Source organism: Chiloscyllium plagiosum, chromosome 23, assembly GCF_004010195.1.
Source record: "Chiloscyllium plagiosum isolate BGI_BamShark_2017 chromosome 23, ASM401019v2, whole genome shotgun sequence".
Lineage (NCBI taxonomy): Eukaryota > Metazoa > Chordata > Chondrichthyes > Orectolobiformes > Hemiscylliidae > Chiloscyllium > Chiloscyllium plagiosum.
In genome coordinates, this window is record NC_057732.1 from 19,589,236 (window position 1) to 19,607,764 (window position 18,529).

The 18,529-nt window shown below is 39.3% G+C and overlaps 1 protein-coding gene across 1 annotated transcript; it reads left to right on the forward strand.

Moving 5' to 3' along the window:
- Positions 1–9,724: 9,724 nt before the first annotated feature.
- On the forward strand, positions 9,725–13,913 carry LOC122561675 (coiled-coil domain-containing protein 71L-like). Its single transcript, XM_043713658.1, has one exon. The coding sequence runs from the start codon at positions 10,294–10,296 to the stop codon at positions 10,855–10,857; it is 564 nt and encodes a 187-aa protein (XP_043569593.1). The 5' UTR covers positions 9,725–10,293; the 3' UTR covers positions 10,858–13,913.
- The last annotated feature ends 4,616 nt before the right edge of the window (positions 13,914–18,529 follow it).

An 18,529-nucleotide genomic window follows, 5' to 3' on the forward strand; every position in this document is an offset into this window, starting at 1 on the left:
GAGAGTCTTGGTTGAAGAAGTAGGCGCGGAGGTGAAGGCGGCGGAAGAATTGTTCGATGTCACGCCGCGTGTTGAACTCATTAATCCGAGAGCGTAGGGGAATGAAGGTGAGGCCTCTGCTGAGGACTGATCTTTAATCCTCAGAGAGGGGTAGGTCTGGAGGGATGGTGAAAACACGGCAGGGCTGGGAGCTAGGACCTGGTGTGGGGCTGGAGCTGGGTGTAGAGAGAGTATAAATGAATAAACTCATCAATCCTCTCCATTACGTCATGAAATAATTAAATCAAGCATATCAAACACACCTAACTTTAAGTAATCCATACTTTAATTTAGATTCTGTTTTTGCAAATGCCAATTAATTTTGTTTCAGGTTATTTTCCCTAAAGGTTTCCGCACCACAAAATTCAGGTTAAGTTGGAAATAGTTGATGGACTTATCACTCCCTTTTTAAAAACATGGTTCTGAAAGAAATTTTCCACAGAAAGGCAAAATATTGACTGCAACTACAACCATAAACTGATCACTAATTCAAAAGAGTGCCACAAGTGAATTCTGATAATCTAATGAGGGCTTGTTTCTTTAAAATTTAAATATGTTACTGAAGTTATTTAAAGCAATGTTCGGGTACGAAACATGACAGACATCCATTGGATATTATGCTGTTTTTGTGAGCAAATACACTTGTGATATGCATTTGTGCATAATTAGAGTGAATGCTGATGAATTTTGCATCAATTAATTGTCTACGCATCTTATATTCATACTCATGATATAAACAAAAGATGAATAATCCTATTTAAAATAAGGTATAAAAGTTACTAATTTCTTGTACTTTAAACGATTGGATCTGTCTGCAAAAAAACCCCAAAAATTGTCATTATACAATTGAATAAATGTTTTAATATTGATCAATAATAAATTACAACCACGTGGGGAGGGGTGAATTGGCTCCCCTCTTTCAAGCTCCAAAGTTGGCCACAAGAAAGATTTATGTTCTTTTTAGCTCAAAGCTGTACTTCTTTCCAATTAAAATCTAATTAACTAATTTCCACTGTAGCAGAAAGAAACCTTTTTTTTCGAGTGAAAGAAAATGTTATTACCTCCTAACTCCAAGATAAATCAAAAGAAATAATAGCACAATATTAAGAATGAGTGATATCCAGTATATATAGAAAATTAAGGATATAAACAGTATAAAGTCTTTAGGGCGTCATTGAGATGTAAGGTTATAACCTGAGAGCAGGGTTGTTTAGCTGATGTATTGGATCATCAGCAATCGAAAATATTGCAGTTACCCTTTGATTTCTTAATGTCTTGATGTTCCTGTTTAATGCAGATTGTCACTAAGTGCTTTTCCTTCTTGACAGACAGTTTCCCAAAACTTCAGATCGGTGTCCCCATTTTATTTGCTCTTGCCATTAGCAGCTGCTTAAAATACAAATTCTTTGTGAATTTTCATGTCTTAATTAATCATGTCTTTTATTTATTTTTGTGCCTTTAAAAACTATGGGCTGCAAGGAGAAAGAAGGGGCAAAAACAGGCTTACCAGAATAGCTGCATAATTTCACTGCAAGGAATTTGATACCTATTGTCAACTCTGCTTTTAGTGATTCTGGATTCCTGCAGTGTGTGGATGATCAGGAGCCAAGGAATTGTTTACTATTGAAGCTGATTGGTTTTCAAATAACTGAACATGTTAGAACTGCAAACAAGTTATTTCAACACAGACAGAGAGAGAGAGACACACACACACACACACACAAAAATTGTGTGCTTTTGTTCTCTCCAGCAGAAGCTGCCTGTTCTTTGCACTAAAGCCACAGCTGAACAACTTGAAGAAACCAGTTACGTTTCTTCCACCAGTTTCTATGACCTGTGACTTTTGAATTGATAAATCAGAGATTTTTCCAAGTAAATTAATTACTCTATACTTCTTACAAATCAGTGGAAGCTTCCACAAAAAGGCAACTAAACAACAAGGGCTTGACTAGCCAAGGTAGGCTTGCCTCAACATCAGAATTGGGAAGCAAAAACTTTTCAGTTTTTTTATCATCACCAGTAATCTATTTTCCCTATTTGTTTGTCTGCCTGTGTGAAAAGAGGGTTGGAGTTTTAATTAGTCATTTATATACCAATGGTTTATATCTATTTACTTGTATCTATAGTCTAATTACTTTTCATAAATAATAATTATTGTTTCAGATAGAAACCTGGTACATTCTGTCTATCAACCTTGGTCTGAATATTAGGTAACTTTTGACACAATGTGAAAATTAAAAGAATTTAACATTATATATGGCTCAATTTACAACATGCTAGTGCAATGAGTCATAACAGTTGTCTTCAAGCTTTGTTTCTTCAGATAATGTCTTCATCTCCAGCATAAAAAGACCTTAGTGTATAAAAGTATTCTAAAATGTCTATGTTGAAAGGTGGCCTATAGAGATTTATAAAATCATGAGGGGCTTGGACAAGGTGAATAGCAAAGGTCTTTCCCCTAGGGTGGGAGAAGTTCAAAATAGGGGGACATATTTTTCAGGCACGAGGAGAAAGATTTTTTAAAAAATATCATGGGGGGGCAACTTTTCCACACGGGGTGGTTTGTATCCGGAATGAACTGCCAGAGAAAGTGGTGAATGCAGATACAGTTACAACATTTAAAAGACATTGGGATAAGTGAGAAGTGAGCCTTACTTCGGTTGTGGGTTAACTGTCGGAAAAAACTTATAAGAGACAGGATTTATAATCATCTAGAAACGAATAAGTTAGTTAGGGATAGTCAACGTGGTTTTGTGAAGGGTAGGTTGTGCCTTACAAACCTTATTGAGTTCTTTAAGAAGGTGACCAAACAGGTGGATGAGGGCAAAGTGGTTGATGTGGTGTATATGGATTTCAGTAAGGCATTTGATAAGGTTCCCCATGGTAAGGTATTGTAGAAAATACGGAGGCATAGGATCGAGGGTGATTTAACAGTTTGAATCAGACATTGGCGAGCTGAAAGAAGACAGAAGGTGGTGGTTAATGGGAAATGTTTATCCTGGAATTCAGTTGCTAGTGGTATACTGCAAGGATCTGCTCTGCGTCCATTGCTGTTTGTCATTTTTATAAATGACTTGGGTGAAGGCATAGAAGGATGGATTAGTAAATTTGCGGATGACACTAAAGTCGGTAGAGTTGTGGATAGTGCAGAAGGATGTTGTAGGTTACAGATGGACATAGATAAGCTGCAGAGGGGGCTGAGAGGAGTTTAATGTGGAAAAGTATGAGGCATTTCAGTTTGGAAAGAGCAACAGGAATGCAGATTACTGGACTAATGGTAAGATTCTTGGTAGTGTAGATGAGTAGAGAGATCTTGATGTCCATGTACATAGATCCCTGAAAATTGCCACCCAGGTTGATAGGGTTGTTAAAAAGACATACGGTTTGTTAACTTTCATTAGTAGTGGGATTGAGTTTCAGAACCATGAGGTCATGCTGCAGCTGTACAAAACTTTGGCGTGGCCGTACTTGGAGTATTGCGTATAGTTCTGGTCACCGCATTATAGGAAGGATGTGGAAACTTTGGAAAGGGTTCAGAGGAGATTTACTACGATGTTGCAGCTATGGAGGGAAGGTCTTATGAAGAAAGGCTTAGGGATTTGAGGCTGTTTCGTTAGAAAGAAGAAGGTTGAGAGGTGACTTAATTGAGACATATAAGATAATCAGAGGGTTAGATAGGGTGGACAGTGAGAGCCTTTTTTCTTGGATAGCAATGGCTAGCAAAAGGGGGCATAAATTTAAATTGAGGGGTGATAGATATAGGACAGGTAGTTTCTTTACTCAGAGAGTGGTAGGCACGTGGAACGCACTGCCTGTATCAGTTGTAGACTCGCAAACTTTAACAGCATTTAAATGGTCATTGGATAGTCATATGGATGAAAATGGAATAATGTAGGTTGGATGGGCTTCAGATTGGTCTCACAGGTCAGTGCAACATCAAGGGCTGAACGGCCTCTACTGCGCTGTAAAGTTCTATGTTCTATAAGTACATGTACAGGAAAAGTTTGGAGAGATGTGGGCCAAACATCCTCAAGTGGGATTAGTTTGGGTCGAGAACATGGTCGACATGGACTAGTTGGACCAAAGGATTTGTTTCCATGCTGTATGACTTGATACGTAATGTGTAAATATGTAAACATTCTTGTAGAGGTAGAAATGAAAGTAGATGGTCAGAGCCCTTTTACATAGTCTGAAGTGTATCGAAGTCAGACATATTGATCACAAATAACGTCACTGGATCTGTTACTGACATAATAATGTCATAAAACAAAAAAAAACTGCAGTTGCTGGAAATCCAAAACATCAACAGAAAATGCTGGCAGTATCTGTGGAGGGAAAGCAGTGTTATTGTTCTGGGGTTAATGTAATATGGCAATGTTGTATAAATGGTGGGATTTTCATGTGTAATTTTTGATGTTATTTGAGGTTCTGGTTTTTGAGTTAGTGGCAAGTGATTTTCTTCATCGTATAAATTTAACAGTTTTTCTTGTAAGTATTTCTGTAATAATAATGATTTCTTATTTACTGTTTTGCAACCTAACAGAGTAAATAATGTGACCTCAAAGATTAGTTAGAGAGTCCTGAAATTTGTTCTTTTTTAAGTTTAAGATAAATTCCAATAGCTGAGAGTGAGAAAGACTTTTAATTTCACAGTTAACTGTGTGAGGCAGTCCTGTGATTACTTGGAACAGGATAGCTTTGTGTAACAGTGCTCCTGAAAAGGTAGTGATAGCTTACCTTTCGGTGAAGAGTTAATATTAGTCCAGGCCAGAAGTGTTGGGATTAAAAACCCTGAAGAGGTTACTTAAAGTTGAGTAAAGTGAAGCTCAAGTGTGTGGTAGTTTCAGGAAGAAGCTATCACAGTTCTACTCTAAAACTTGATGTTGCAAGTGACTTAAACCTACCAGGTATTAAATACTAGGTGTTAGGTACAAAGATACTAGTGTGAATGTTATGTCATTTGTGTTTTGAATGTAGGACAGGTACTATAAGAATAGTGTTACATTTCTTTTCAATTTATAAAGGATTGTTTTGAGATTAATGGAATTATACTTTTACTACATGTTCAACATGTTTTAATTTATTTTATAAATTGATACAGCAAACATTTTATTAACTGGCACCCATGTGATCAGGAATGTACCAGTTGATCAAATATTCCGGTTGATCAAGAGATCCACACAATCAATGTAAAAACACATATTAAGTAATAGAACTGTAATGCAATGGGTACATTTTACTATATTACACTGTGGTTCTTTATTTATAGCACAAATCACTTAAATAATAACTTAAATAAAAACTACTGGCAGAGGACCTTCTCACTCGCACCCTGAACTAACTACTCAGACATCACAGAGATTGTAATAATATGGTAAACTTCTGGTATTTCAGATGTATAATTTTTGCCATTTTATTAAGAATACCAGTTAAAACAAAGTTTGCTCTAGTTTGAGTTTTTAAATTTTATCTTCATTCATTTTGTACTAAACTTTCATTTTATTGTTAAAGCAAAATTTGCAACATTGCAAGTTCATGTTTCAGCAAGAGTACACTTCATTAAAACCAAACAAATAAAAAAAATCTATCAAGCCAAGGTTCATGTCTAGAATCTGATTTATCTGAAAATAACATTGACTGGAATTGTAACATGTCAGGGCTCATCTGAGATCTTTGAATTTACTGGATTTAAGAGGGACATGTATCTTTTGTTAAAGTATGGAATGGTCTTGGGTTAAAACAGCTGTGCTGTGGTGAAATTTATTCCATGAAATTTGATGATGGCTCCAGAGACTGTAAAAGTTTTCTGGGAATGGAAGATATAACAGTGGATATTTTAAAATCTTTGACTAAAGATGTATTGAGGGACTTAGCAGACACATTTAAGGTAGAAGTGAAAGCAAAATCTCACAAAGATGAGATGCTTCAAGTTGTTATACCACATTTAGAACGTAGAACAGTCTAGCGTAGTGCAGGTCCTTTCCACCCACGATGTTGTGCTGACCTTCCATTCTACTCTAAGATCAGACTAACCTTCATACCCTTCATTTACAATTGGTAGAAATGAAACCTGAAACTTGGACATCACAACTGGAATTAGCTAAGATGCTCAAACAGAGTGGCTTTTGATATTTCAAGGCTGTGTCACTTAGATATTAGGTTTAACATAGGTTAAAATTACATGAAGATGAAGGAGTTACATGAAGATGTGGTCAAACTTTGACACACCTACCACATGTGTCAGGTGGTGGGGAAACTTGAGGACTTAATTAACCTACACCATTTATTCCAATATCAGCTTTTGAAGATCTATTTAACAGAGCCTTAACGAATTGACTAGGACACCTACCTAAAACCATGAATGGAAAACAATAAACTTTTACCATTATGGATGTTTCTTCAAGATTTCCTAATGATGTCTCACTAACTTGGTGAGCTTTTTCAAAATGGCGACAAAGAAAATTGATGATTGCAGAGTGGTAGACATTGTTTATATGGACTTCAGCAAAGCATTCGTCAAGGTTCCACATGGTAGACTAGTTCGTAAGATTAGATCATATGGGATCTAGGGGGAGATAGCCAATTGGATACAAAATTGGCTTGAAGATTGGAGGCAGAGTTTGGTAATAGGGAAGGTTGCTTTTCGAACAGGAGGCCTATGACCAGGGATGTGCCACAAGGATTGGGTTCAGGGTCCACTGTTTTTTATCATCTATATAAATGATTTGGATGTGAATTTAGGTGGCATAGTTACTAAGTTTGCAGATGACAGCAACATAAGTGGGGTAGGGGACAGTGAAGAAGATTATCTCAGAGTACAACAGGACCTTGATCCAATGGACCAAGGAGTGGCAGTAGAGTTTAGTTTAGATAAATGTGAGGTGTTTCATTTTGGTAAGGCAAACCAGAACAGGCCATAAAGTTCATGGTAGGGCCCTGGGAAGTGTTGCCAAATAAAGAGACTCAGGGGTGCAGGTGCACAGTTCCTTGAAAGCACAGTCGCAGGTATACAGGGTGAGGAAGAAGGCATTTGGCATGCTTACCTTCATTGGTAAGAACATTGAATGCAGGAGTTGGGATGTCATGTTGTAGCTACATTGGCAAGGCTACATTTAGAATACTGCATTCAATTCTGGTTGCCCTTCTATAGGAAGGATATTGTTAAATTTTAGAAGGTGCAGAAGAGATTTACAAGGATGTTGCTAGGACTGGATTGTTCGAATTTAGGAAGAGGCTTTTTTCTCTGGAGTGTCAGAGACTGACTTGGTGACCGAAGAGAAGTTTACAAAATCACGACTGGTATGGATAGAGTGAATAGCCAAGGTCTTTTTTCTAGGGTGCGCGAGTCCAGAACTAGAAGGCATAGGATTAAGGTGAGAGGGGAAAGATTTAAAAAGGACTCAAGGGTTAACATTTGCATGCAGAGGGTGGTGCACGTATGGAATGAGCTGCCAGGGGAAGTGGAGGAGGTGGGTACAATGACAACATTTAAAAGGCATTTGGATTGGTATATAAACAGAAAGGGTTTAGAGGGATATGGACCAAATGCTAGTTAATGGGTCTAGGCCAGACTGGGATGTCTGGTCACTGCGAAGAAGTTGGACCGAAGGGTCTCTTTCCTTGCTGGATGACTCTATGATTTGAAGTGCTTTAGGAGAAATTACTGCAAAAGTGGTAGGGGAAAAGTTAGTGCAACTTTTCTTACAAGGTGTGGTTTGAAGAAATACAATCAGATCAATGCTCAAATTTTATGTCACCGACATTTTAAAATCTAATAGCTAGTTTGGGAATAATACAATTTACATCTGCATATTTCCTACAATCTCAAGGCACATTAGAAAGATGGCACTGAATTTTAAAGACTAGAGCTTACGCCAAGAATGTCTTAATGATTAGGAAATAGGAATTAATTTATTATCATTAGGGATGCTCTTAATGAGTCCACAGGATTTAGACCTTTTGAACTAATATATGGACATGAGGTAAGAAGACTACTTAGATTAATTCAAGTTAACAAACAAAACTCTGAAGGAATGCTTCTAAGCTGTGTATCAAATTTCAAAGGCAAAATGGCTAATACATGTATGTTGTCTGGAAAGACATCGGAAAGGTGCTCAACAAATAGTGAAAATAAAACAGACAAAAAGGCCAAAGTTTGCCATCAGGCTTGGTATACTTGCAGGTTATTGTTGTCACACACTCTCTAACTCTGCTTGGAAATAAAAGCTGCACCTACTGAGTTCAACATAACGCTACAGATTGCTGGTGATTGTAAAGCCTAGAAATGTCAAATTATCAACAGGACTAGCATCTTATCATCAATCCTGAATGATACAAGAATGACAATTTTTTTATGCTTATGGTCTAATCAAACACCTTACAGCATAGAACAACTCTCTGCTGAGGACTTGGGGCATTTTTTCTCTTGGATCTGACATAGGCAAGGCTTATTTTCTTTCTATCAGTTCTCTAATGTATGTAGCCACGCTCAGTGAATGAACTAAAGGCACATGACATCAGCAAAGAGAATATGCAAATGTCAGTGCCAGAATACATTCCTGTTTGACTCGTTGTAGATCTCGACGGGCTCCAATGTGGCCCTGTCAAAGCTGGCCCGATGGTATCAGTGTCGGAACAAATCCCTCTTCATCACTGCTTTACTGGGCAGACAGGTTTCTTCAGCAGCTCAGATCGATCGCTTCTCATTACATAACTGAATACTTTGGGAGGTCAGTGAAGACAATATATTGTGGTCTCATTATTCATTGACAAAGCAAAAGGGGAAAATTTGAAAACTGAAGGAATAACTCACATACAGATGTCAAGATCAGAAAACCATTAGGCGTGAGAACGTTGATCAAAATAAGAAAATAGCTTCCTGTTAGTTTCATTGGAAATCCATTTAATCTTATGGAGCCATGTTCAATTACTTTAAATAAGCCACAACAAAACAGAAATGAAAACAAGTTGATGGAAGTACACAGTTGGATTGGCAGCCCAACCTAACTCCGTGGAAAGAGAAACGGGGCTGATTAAAGGGTATTGACCTAAAACATTATTTCTATTTCTCTATTCACAGTTGCTGCGTGTCCTGAGCATTTTCAACAATTTGTATTTATTTAAGATTTCCAGTATCCAGGTTTTATTTTGTCTTCGGTCTAGATTCAAATGTTAACAGCAGATACATTTTGAAGCAAAATGAGTGACACAAATTCGTGCAAACAAAAATTTTGGCATATGTTCATTCCAAATGAGTGAGCAGGATGGAGGACAGACTGTTGTAAACTATTTACAGAATAAATGGATAATTAATTAGACTAAATTATAAATCGGGTATTCATTGAAAAAAAATTAGACAATTTCTGATGAATATGCATTTAATGCATTACAATTCTTGTCTTTTTCGTGCGGCGTTCCACGATGCACTACGAAAAAAAAGTTGCTGTTTTATCACCCGGAAATCCCATTGGTTAAATTGAAAGGGTTTAAAACACGACGGTTGAAGTGTCAAATACGGTGTGAAGCACCATAGAAGAGATTAAACCTGCCAAGTCTGGTTCACCATATGATTGGGATGAGTTTTGTTTGATCAGAATCCAACTCTCAGCAGTTCCTTCATGTTGCCATCAATGACAATTACACAAGCTTAAATATATTCTTGGTTTTGGTATATTATACTCGGGAAAGAACCCCAGCTCCAGCATTAGAAAGAAAGCATTTGACTCTCGAGAAGGAGGGGTAGCAGCCCCGAAACGTCGACTGACGGAGTAGCTTATGTTTCTACCCCGTCCGCCTCTAGATGATCCTGAGCTGAATACTTCCGTTTTTTTTATCTATTGGTGAAGCTTGATCCATGTGTTTGCCTGCCTCGCTGGCCCCCTCAGCCAGTGTTGAAGACAAGCTTGCTGACTGACTTGTCCTCCTGTTCAAAGGCGCTGTGACTGCCTGGCCTCCTTGTTTTTGTTGATCGGGGGCTGGGTGGAGTCACTGGGCTGACGTACTGGAAGGGCTCCTGTTTATAAAGGGGCGGCGGATGGGGCCGTTTCTCCTTTCCCAGGCATATCTTGGGAAAATTGTGAGTGGGGCTCTTTTTGTTGCTGCTGGCAATGCTGAGGTTGGGGCTATGTGTGTAGGCGGGGTGGGAGAAAGCTGACCCCCCCCCCCCCCCCCCACCCCAATTACCCCTTGGCAAACTCCCCTGTTTGCTCTGTCGTTGGGAGGAATTGGGAAAGAGTGTGCGAGCAAAGACTGGCCATGGCGGTATTCGCTGGCGAGGAGCGGGTGGTCTACTCCAGATCGCAGATGGTGTTCGCGGGAACAAAGGCACTGGAGGATGCGCTCAAGATCTTCATGCCCAAGTGCAGCGACTTTCACAACTCGGAGATTGAGCTGTGGGACTTCCTGTGCAGCATGAGGGAGGAAGGCTTCACCCCGGTCATCCTCCGCAGCAAGGACGTGTACGGGTATTCTTCGTGCCGCTCCACGGTGCCCGAAGCGAAGCCCATGGCTGAAGTCAAGCCCAGCGCCGAGAGGGCGCCCAGGAGTCGGCGAGGGAGACAAAGGAATGCGGGGGAGCCCGTCACTAAGAAACGCAAAAGCTGCCTGACAAAGACCTCACCTTCCCAGGTCGTCAGCCGGGTTTTGCGAGGCAGCTTGTCCAGCAAAACCACTGCCTCTCGCCCATTCGCCTTCCCAACCATAAAAGTTGAAGATTCATCTTCAGATGAAAGTGTTTCCAAGGCACGTCAGAGGGCTCAAAAAATTCTTAAAGTAAACTTGTCTCCCGTGATCAGGTTGAGACCTGTGAGAGTGCCGTGATGAGGTTTCGATTGATGGGACACTTTTTTAAAACAATGACCATAAATAAATAATTGAAGAATATGGAAACGGGATGGAAATTGGTTTTTCGAACCTTTATTGACTTATCATGTTTATGAATTCAACAACTGTAAGCTTCAGGGAAACGTTTTAAATTATTTTTAACTGCCTTTGCATTTTCTCTCGCACCCTATGTTTATTATTTACTTGTTAACTTTTTTCACCTTTTCTGTGTTCCAGCTCACTACCTCCTTTCTCTGTGATTGGTGTTGTGTACGTGCAAACCAATTTGGCAAGCTCGTAGAATAAATAGTGATTCAAGGATATATTGAGTTTACAGAGCTTTGAATGCAATTAAAGTTGAAATATCGCAAAAGAGCAGGACTGGTGAGAAGTTGCAGCATTTTAGCAATGAGGATCCGATTGCGACATTCAGCTACACCGTTTTCTTTGTCTCTGTTTCCTGTTGCTATTTCAAATGTTCATCTATAAATTACAAATTGCTGGAGCTTGCAGCTCATAGATCACTAGATTTACAAATTGTGCTCACATGAGTTGAGAATATTTTGTGGTATCCCACCATTCTCACATTTTTGCTCATGATGCAAACTCGAGGCTTCAAGAAAGACAAAGCTGATGAGGTCTGGTTCCAGGATGAGACTGCACTATCCAGTTTAACTTCAACAGTTCAACTGCTAATCAGATGACTTGTTTTGGACTGCAAGAGCAAACAAAAGCCAATGCAGAACATTGATCCTCTAGTAGACATGAAAGTTGTCAGTAGAGTAGTGACTGTGGATCTCAAGCCGTCACAATGCAGCCCTTTGCAGCAAGCAATTTCATGAATTGAGCGATGACGTTGGAGTCTTGGGGTTCAATAGTCAGATTGGATTTTTTTTGGGTTGCAAGACTGTGCAGCAAAAGGAATTTGGCTAGTTTCAATTCAGCTTGTAAAACCTGAGTTCCCAATGGAGATGTTTATTAGCATAGATCAGTTGAAGGTGGAGATGCATTTTCCCCGGTGTTATCAAACAGAAAACAGTAGCACAAGCGACCCTTATGGGTATGCCCACTGAGAACCCTTCAGTGGCTGATTTGGGTTAGAGTTGACATGGATGATTTGTGGGAAAAAAAATGACATTTGTTTGGGAGGGGGATGACGTACTGCTTTGAGTTGAGGTCAAATGCAAGAAATTTTGCCAAGACTATTTAGAAGAGGTTCAAGGAGAGTGAGCAAGAATTCCAATTTTAAAACTCATTGTACTGCAATCAAATTCGAAAAGAGTGGGACAAATGTACGTTGTAGTCACTATGACAGCTTGTGCCATCTAATTACAAATTGTGATTTAGCAAGGACCTGCTATCTATTCCAAATTAAGCATTAACATGGAAAAATGTGTATATACATGCATTTTTGAAGTACTTTTTGTGCACTTCAAAAATATTGTTTGTTTTCTTGATGATTCATGTGCTAAATTTTCAAGGTAGAATGTAGGTTTCTATTGTGGGAGTTAGAATTCTGAGAAAGCAAGGCTGTGTTGCGATTCAAAATAAATCTATCCAAGTAAGCAAACCAAAGTGTCTTGCCCTGGATTGGAGAAACATTTGGTTGGTTCTGATTTGAAATTGATCTGTACTGGTTGATTCATTTATCATTTTGTGAGCATGTGTTTCAATGATCAAATCAGCCTTTAGCTCAATATAACTATGGCAGAAATGAGATGAGCATTTAGAGGTTGTATATTTTTGACTACACCTTTTGCAGCAAATATTTATGGATTGTTTTCATATGAATAAGTGCATAGGTTGAGTGCAAATACAGGCATTAAAATTATTTGGTGAGCACCTAAGAGATAGTGAAGATGGGAATACATGAATAGATTTTCCATTGCATCACATTACTTGCACTTTCCAAAAAATGAGTTTTGTGGTGGAGTTTACATTTTTAATAAACAACTGAAATTCAGCTTTCCATGGTTGCCTTTCTAAACAGTAAAGACACATTGAAACCTCAATTTTTAAACTTCTATTTTAGTCAAATAATCTCTTCAAAGTTGTAGAAAATGACCAATGCAGGTGGGGGTTTTATTCCATTATTGCAAGATCCTACCAAACAAAACAATTTGCGAACACAACTTAGATCTATAATGTACTGTTAGAGTTGTAATAGAAGCTACCCTCATTGAATAATTCTGAACAATATCTGCAATTGAAGCTTTGTTTCACTATTTTATTAAGGGAGCTCACCTTTGACAGTTTTGTATAAATTTTGCTTTGTGTTTATAGACTTTGGAATATGTTGTAAGTGAAGTACTGAAATGGGTAGTTTTAAGAAGTATTCCAAAAAATAGTATGTAGGATAGTAAGTTAGATGGTTTGAATGGGATTTCTATTCACGAAAAGTGTTCTTTGAAAGCACACTTTGCCCTCACCCCTCTCTACCACCCAATTCCAACTTTCTCCTGTCCCACCCTAACAAAACAAAATAAAATCAGGGATATATCGCTGACATTATTCAATGATACATTGGTCAAATTCAGAGGAAGATATAAGAAAAGATTGTCAATTTGAAATAAATTTAATTTTTAGTTATAACCTGTTCACTTAGGTGTATTTGAATTACACCTGTAACATTTGTGTGAAGTCATGCAGTTACAGAGTGAATATAGTGTGAATCTGGTGCTGAGACAAGATCTGACCTGGTACTGGGTGAAGTAAAAGTCCTGCAAAGAGATTCTTTCATTTGAGAAACAATTTATATCTCATCTGATTCCCATAACAAAAATAGTACTAAGTAGTTTTGGTAATCTATTGACCACAAAACGTTTGAATTATGAACAATCAGTTTTTTTGATACGATGGTAATTGATACTTTGGTGGTGTTGACCATACTCATTCTGTTTCCAGGACTTTCCTCCAATTGATATTCTCCTGTGACTTAATTCTATGTTAATACCTCAATAGCTTAAAGATTTTTTTGTAAATTCTTGTATCATTTTTTGTAAATGGTGTAATTTTTAATGTTGAATAAAAAGGACACTTACCTGAACTGAAAATTGATCTGTTTTTATGATTGAAACAACTTTGTGATTCATCTTTTTCTTGATTGTAAACTTTATTATGTGGTCCCTTTATACATCCTGGATAATGCATGGTGATTTGTATGTCCATACAGTACAGAACAGTGAAACAAATAATGCAATGCAATGTAATTAATCTCTTTTTGAAGTAGAAATTATGTGTAGAGCATTGTCTTGATTTCAGTATTCAATTATTAACTCTTTGCTAATGAAGCTGACAATTAAAGCAATGGTGATTCCAATGTTTAATGCAGAGGTGATAGAACCTGTGATATTGTTTTTATTGATTCTTTCCTGGAATGTGGGTATCATTGACAAGGCCATTATTAATTGTCCATCTCTACTTGCTCCCAAGAAGTTGGTGAATTACTGCTGCAAGAATGCGTGGTGAAAGTACTACCAGAATGCTTTTGGGAAGTGAGTTCTATAATTTTGAGATGGTGATAATCAAGGTCCTGCAATATGCCCAAGCAATGTAGTATGTGATTTGGAAGTAGTATGCAGTCATGGCAATTATCCTTCAAAGTTGAGTTTGAGAGATGGGATCAAAGAAGCCTGAGCATGTTGCTGCATTGCAAGGTGCACATAGTGCATAATACAACCCTAGAACATTAGGGATGGTGGAAGTGAATGTTTAAGCTGGTAGATGATATATCAGGAAAGGGAACTGTTTTATTTTGAGGTATTATTGAGTGGTTTTGGAGCTACACTTATCTAAGAAAGCGGAGAGTATTTCATCATAATCCTGAATGGAATGGTGATGGAAGGGTTTTGGGGAGTTATAAGGTCATGAGTGCTGAATTCTGAGACTGTGACATACCCTGGAGCTACAACACTGATGTAGTTGGTCCTATTAACTTTCTGGTCAATAGTGACACCCAGGATGTTGATGGTCAGGGAATTCAACAAAGGTAAAGCAGAAGTGTTATGTGCCAGAACCCCAAAATACAATGGATGCTTTTAAGTCTTAATTCAAAAAAAAATTTTCACTAAAAAGAGAGATGATGCTGCCAAAAATGGCAGAGGATGTAAATTATGTGGTAGTCACAAGAGAGAGAGATTGATTGTACATAGCACCTAAAGATGTCAAAGAATCTTCATAAGGAAGGGACTGTGATCTCTACAAATGTAACAAGGGATTAACAACTCCCTGTTCGAAAGCAAGCCACATCCTGTTTATTATGTCCCAAAATGCAGACATTGTTTGTGCTTTTCCTCGAAAACCAAAAGGACAGTGGTTAAAAAGCCAATTTCAACTGTACTGGGGGTGTTGGGGTGTGCAAATGGGTCTTAATGCTTGTGTATGCTGTTGCAATTGTGACAAGGTCAGCCAGATGGACATCATAGAATGTGCTCCCTGATTGGGGCTGTTAATCTGGTCAAGTCAGGGAGTGTCAGAGGTTTTGTTCACTCTGAGAGAGTTGATTCTGAGAAAGCTGGATCAGTGTCAAGGACTCTCCATGCATAAATGAAGGCTGACTTGGTGATGGGATAGGGACTGCTGTGGATTTATTTCAGTGGTAACAACAGAAAAACATGCCTCTGAAGGAATTAACTCTCAACAGTCATCTTTGAGTTAGGGTAAGTATTTCTGGCATCATGCCGTAGGAAGTTTGATTCATAGAAGATTGGCCAGTATGTGGAAAGAATACATTATTCTTTCCAGGCAAATGACATTAGGGAGACAAAAAGCAATGAGTAATTCTTCTGACTGCTTGTGGACCTGCAGCATTTTTGGCCTTTAGGAGCTTGATTTTCCCTGAGGACACAGCAGTACCTCCCAAATCTTCAGGCCAAATTCAGCGACGGGCTCTAATTCTAAATGTGTACAATTACAAGTTGGAACACCGTTTGGGATGTCAAGTAGCAAATATGGATGCATTGAGCCACCTCCCATTGGCAGATACACGATTGGTGGTACTGACACTGGAGCTGTCCATAATGGCTTTAAATATTCTGGATACATTTCCAGTCACAGCTGACAATATCAGACTTTGGATGCAGAAAGATCCATGCTCACAAAACTGAAACTGGTGATGGGGAAACTAAAGGACCATCACAACTAGCATTAAAATCCTTTTGGACCAGGAGAGATCAGATCACAATACAGAATGACATATTATTATGGGGCGAAAATGAGGACTGCAGATGCTGGAGATCAGAGTCAAGATTAGAGTGGTGCTAGAAAAGCACAGCAGGTCAGGCAGCATCCGAAGAGCAGGAAAATCAACGTTCGGGCAAAAGCCCTTCATCAGGAATGAGGGTAGCAAGAATGATTGTCCTGAGCAAAGGTTGCTGCCAGATACTAGCTGAACTCCACCAGGCTCATTCAGCAATTTCCAAAATGAACACTCAGGAGTGGATGGAGACATAGCCGTGTTGGTGGGGCAGTGCCAGAATGCCAACAAGGAAAAAAATTACCACCAGCAGCTCCGCCACATTTATGTGAATGGCTGGATAAACTCTGAACTCAGTTGCACATCAGCTATGCAGGCCCATTTATTGGCTTAATGTCCTTATTCATTATGGATGCTAACTCAAAATGGCTGGGCATGTCAAGTCCAGTGAAATATAAAGTTTGGGTAGGTGCGACTGTCCTGAACAAGCATGTGAACTATATGATAGCTAAGAACTCCCAAACCATGCAGGAGCAAAACATGGCCGCCTTCTCAACAGCCTTTCAGACTGTTCTGAAACACGTGATTCTCCCCCTCCATTAAGCATTGAAGATAGCTTGGAATCTGAGATGGGTCTGGCAGATGTCGTTGCCTGAATGCCTTTGCTGCCTGAAGATGAAAATGAATTTCTTCTGAAGCATTCTGGTCGCAAGAGGGCAAGCTACTGTGCATTACAAGCCACCCGTATCCAAGGCAGAGTTGGAAAAACCTGACCTGCGGCTAAAAGACCCCAGGAAGAGTGAAAAAAAAGAACCAGCCAAGTCCTTGGATTCAGCGGGGGAGGAATGTAGTGATTGTAACCATGTCAACAAGGTGAACATTGTAGAATATGAGTTCCCTCATTGTATTTGTTAATCTACTAAATCAGGGAGCCCTGGCTAACATATAAACAAGCGCATCCAAGGTTCTGTTCACTCCGAGAGCTGGCTCTGTGGAAGCTAGATCAGGACTCTCCATATTACAGGGTGACTTGGTGTCGGGATTCTGGCCTCTGTGGAGTTACTTTTTATGCCACCCTGTGTTTGAATGTTGATATGTTGTGATAATCACAGTCAAAGAACAATCCCCTCATTACCTGATGTTGCAGGTAAAGACTCTTTCTACGTTGCAAAGAGGTTTTTTTAAAAGAAAAACAGATTAGGAAAGTATCCTCTTTCACCGTGAATACTGGAATTCAGTCATGGTTGAAAGACATTGGAGAGGATCTAAGATGGCGGCGATCTGAGAAGATCACACTGCAGAGCTTCACATCGCAGCAGGAGCAGGACGGTCCTTTAACCCACCCAACCTAGGTCATCAGGATTTCATGGGGCGTTGGAAAGATTGTGGAGCCCCAAGAAGCATTTAAAAATTGACTTACCTGTATTTTCAGCTGTCCAGAAATGCCTAAAAAGGGAGGAGGAGCATCTGAGGCCGGGTCTGCAGCTCAGCCTGCAGCTGCCACGGAGCCGATTATTCTCCAGGACCTGATGAACCAGCTCTTGAAATCTCGCGAGATGCTGGGGAAACAGATTGAAGAAAAGCTGGCTCCAGTCTCTCTCGTGCTGCAGAAACATGAGCAGCAGCTGGGAGACCTAGAGAAGAGGACGGATGAGGTGGAGCACAGGGTCACAGTGGTGAAAGCTGATGCCAGTTCATTCAAGGATGAGATCCAAGCCCTGAAGACACAGGTTCGTAATTTGCATGACCAAGTGGATGATCTTGAAAACAGGGGCAGGAGAAAAAACATTTGGATCATTGGTAAGGAAGGTGAGTGGCCTGCAGAATTTTTTGAAGATTGGCTTCCGAAATTCCTTGACTTGGAGACTGGCATGAGAGGATTGAAGATAGAGGGAACTCACCGGATCGCAGCACCGAGATTGCATCTGGGTCAATGCCCTCGTCCTTTCCTGGTGCAGTTCCATCATCAGGAGAGAGTCATGGAGGCTTCCAGACTCCAAGGGAAGGATCCAAAGGCCCTAATTTACGAGGGGTCTAAGACCATGTTTTTTCAGGATTTTTCAGTGGCGGTGGTATGATGGTGTCAAGAGAAGACCAAGGGAGCTTGGGATTCAGTACTCCCGGCAGCGCTTCGGATCACCTTAGATGGATCCATGCATCTCTTTGACACATCGGAGAGGAAGAGACTTTGTGGACAAACTAACCTAATTTAAACAATTGTAGTATGTATAAATATCGTTGCTTGGGTATGCATTTATCATTCTGTAAAAGAAATGGAGGAAATCTGGTTGGAGCTTTATTTTTCCCCCTTTTTTTCCCCTGTTGATAATAATTTGGTTCAAACTATGTCTGGCGGTGGTTAAGATGTACATTTTAAATTTCTAAGTTAGGACATACCAAAGGATGGGTGGGGTATTTATTTCCCCCTTTTTTTATAAAGGAATTTTTTTTTATTCATATTGATATTCTATGGGT